This window comes from Theropithecus gelada, chromosome 14, assembly GCF_003255815.1.
Source record: "Theropithecus gelada isolate Dixy chromosome 14, Tgel_1.0, whole genome shotgun sequence".
In the NCBI taxonomy this organism is placed as follows: Eukaryota; Metazoa; Chordata; class Mammalia; order Primates; family Cercopithecidae; genus Theropithecus; species Theropithecus gelada.
The window spans coordinates 61357234-61359452 of record NC_037682.1 but is presented as its reverse complement, the minus strand read 5'-3'; the positions used below and the strand labels follow the sequence as shown (position 1 = coordinate 61359452).

Below are 2219 nucleotides of genomic sequence, written 5' to 3'. Positions count from 1 at the left end.
AGTGTTCTAGGTGAAGGTGGGCTTTATGTTCACATTCTGCTGAGCTTTAGCTGTCCAGCACCCGTTGCCTACTTCATTCCTCCTCATCATTGCACCATTCTCATCAATAAGGTTCCCACTTCCTCATATCCTGTATCTGCTGAAAATGTGCATTCCTTAATGTGTATTCCTTAATTTTTGGATGCAGAATTCTATTATAAGCTTTTAAATTATCTTAATTTTAAAAAATCTGTTTTGTTGAAAACATTTCATCTTTTGGTTTCTGAGAGGGGTATATTGCATTTTGTCAGCTTCTCTTTGTATTCCTTGCATTTTTGCTGTACATACTTCAAGTTCTGTTCTTGAAGTTGATACATGTTTATTTCTTAATATATTAAAATTTATTTAATACAATATTTTATTAATGAATAATGAATCATTTTGTCCTTAATAAAAACATTTAGCATAAAATATATCCTGTTGGATATTATTACAGTTATACTTCATTATTGCTACTGTACTATTACAACTATACCCTATGATACATAACATCATGATTTCAGAATCATTTTTGTGTATAACATTTCAATCTTTGTTTTCCATGTTGAGACTCTTTTTTTAAATTGAAGCTCATATAGCCTCTTTATTGTTCTCCACAGGTACTTCAGCAGGGTGCCACCATGACTGCTTGCAATGCCTCACAGGGCCACCCTTCTTTCTTTATTCTCCAAGGCATTCCTGGCATGGAAGACAAACATAGATGGATATCTATCCCCTTCTCCTCCATGTATTTCATTACGGTGCTCGGGAACTGCACCATCCTCCTCACTGTCTCCACAGAGCGCTCCCTGCACAAACCCATGTTCTTGCTCCTTTGCCTATTGGCCATCACAGACCTGGGCATGTCCACTACCACCATTCCCAAGGTGCTGTGCATTTTCTGGTTTCGCCAAAGTGAGATCAGCTATGAAGGATGCCTGGTTCAGCTGTTCTTCATCTACTCCATCTCTGCCATGCAGTCAGCTATCCTGATGACCATGGCCTTTGACTGCTATGTGGCCATCTGCAAGCCCTTGCACTATGCCACCATCCTTTCCAATAGTCGCATTGGACTCATTAGCTTAGTGAGTTTGGTGAGAGCTATTCTCTTTATTCTCCCCATGCCCATCCTCCTTCAGCAAATGCCCTGTCATGCCAATCATGTCATCCCCACCACCTACTGTGAGCACATGGCTGTGGTGAAGATGGTTTGTGTAGATACTACAGTCAACAGGATATATGGCCTGGTGGTGGCCTTGTTGGTTGCGGGGCTAGATCTCTCAGCTATTGCTTCATCATACGTGCTAATCATCCAGGCTATAATGTGTCTCTCTTCTAAGGAAGCCCACCACAAAGCAGTCAACACCTGCACCACACACATCTGTGTCATGCTTATTTCTTATACTCCCTCACTTTTCTCTTTTCTCACTCACCGCTTTGGCCGAGGCATTCCAGCCCATGTCCACATCATTCTTGGCAGCCTCTACTTCCTTATACCTCCAATGCTCAATCCTATAATTTATGGAGTGAAAACTAAGGAGTTCCGGGACAAAGTGACCAAATATGGTTGCTGGAAAAGAGAACCCACAACCACTGCCCGTGGTCAGAAACTTGTCTGGTAATCCAGCAGCTGTGAGGATGAGGAAGGAATGTTAAGTAGATGCAATTCCTCGGGGAATCAGCTAGTGGTAGAAATATGTCATGTTGGCACATTTAGCTGCCAAGATGTTTATCCTTGGTCAGAGAAGCTAAGGGACAGGAGACCTTCTTGATCTCAGTAATTCCGAAGCAAGGAAATTATCCTCACTGTGAAATGAAAATAATGACATTTGCTTTCTGTACCTGATAGAGGGGTTGGACAAATTACACGTTATAATGTCTGTAAAAGCACTTTGAAGAACACATGCTGAACACATGTAAGATGAGGTAGAATGTTTCCATGTGGAGAGAACATATGAGCACCCAATAACTTGCCCAATATCCAATCAATGAGTTGTAGAATGCTACTTACTTTGCCAAGATAAGGCTAAGTTGTGTGTGTGTGTGTGTGTGTGTGTGTGTGTATTTTTGTGTTCAAGTGGAAGGTAAAATGGAGAAGATTGCTTAGGGGAGTCAAAAAGGACAATGGATGTTCAAAACTGAGTTTCGTCACTACGTTATACTTACTGCAGAAGCCTTACACTTGAGCAACGGAACTTACT

The 2219-nt window shown here is 41.2% G+C and overlaps 1 protein-coding gene across 1 annotated transcript; it reads left to right on the top strand.

The window, feature by feature from the left end:
• The first annotated feature begins 659 nt into the window (after nt 1-659).
• Nucleotides 660-1640, top strand: LOC112605896 (putative olfactory receptor 52P1). Its single transcript, XM_025355804.1, has one exon. The coding sequence runs from the start codon at nt 660-662 to the stop codon at nt 1638-1640; it is 981 nt and encodes a 326-aa protein (XP_025211589.1).
• The last annotated feature ends 579 nt before the right edge of the window (nt 1641-2219 follow it).

What these genes read in the sequence shown, in the direction of transcription:
- LOC112605896 (XM_025355804.1), top strand. Translation starts at nt 660, where the DNA reads ATGACTGCTTGCAATGCCTCACAGGGCCACCCTTCTTTCTTTATTCTC.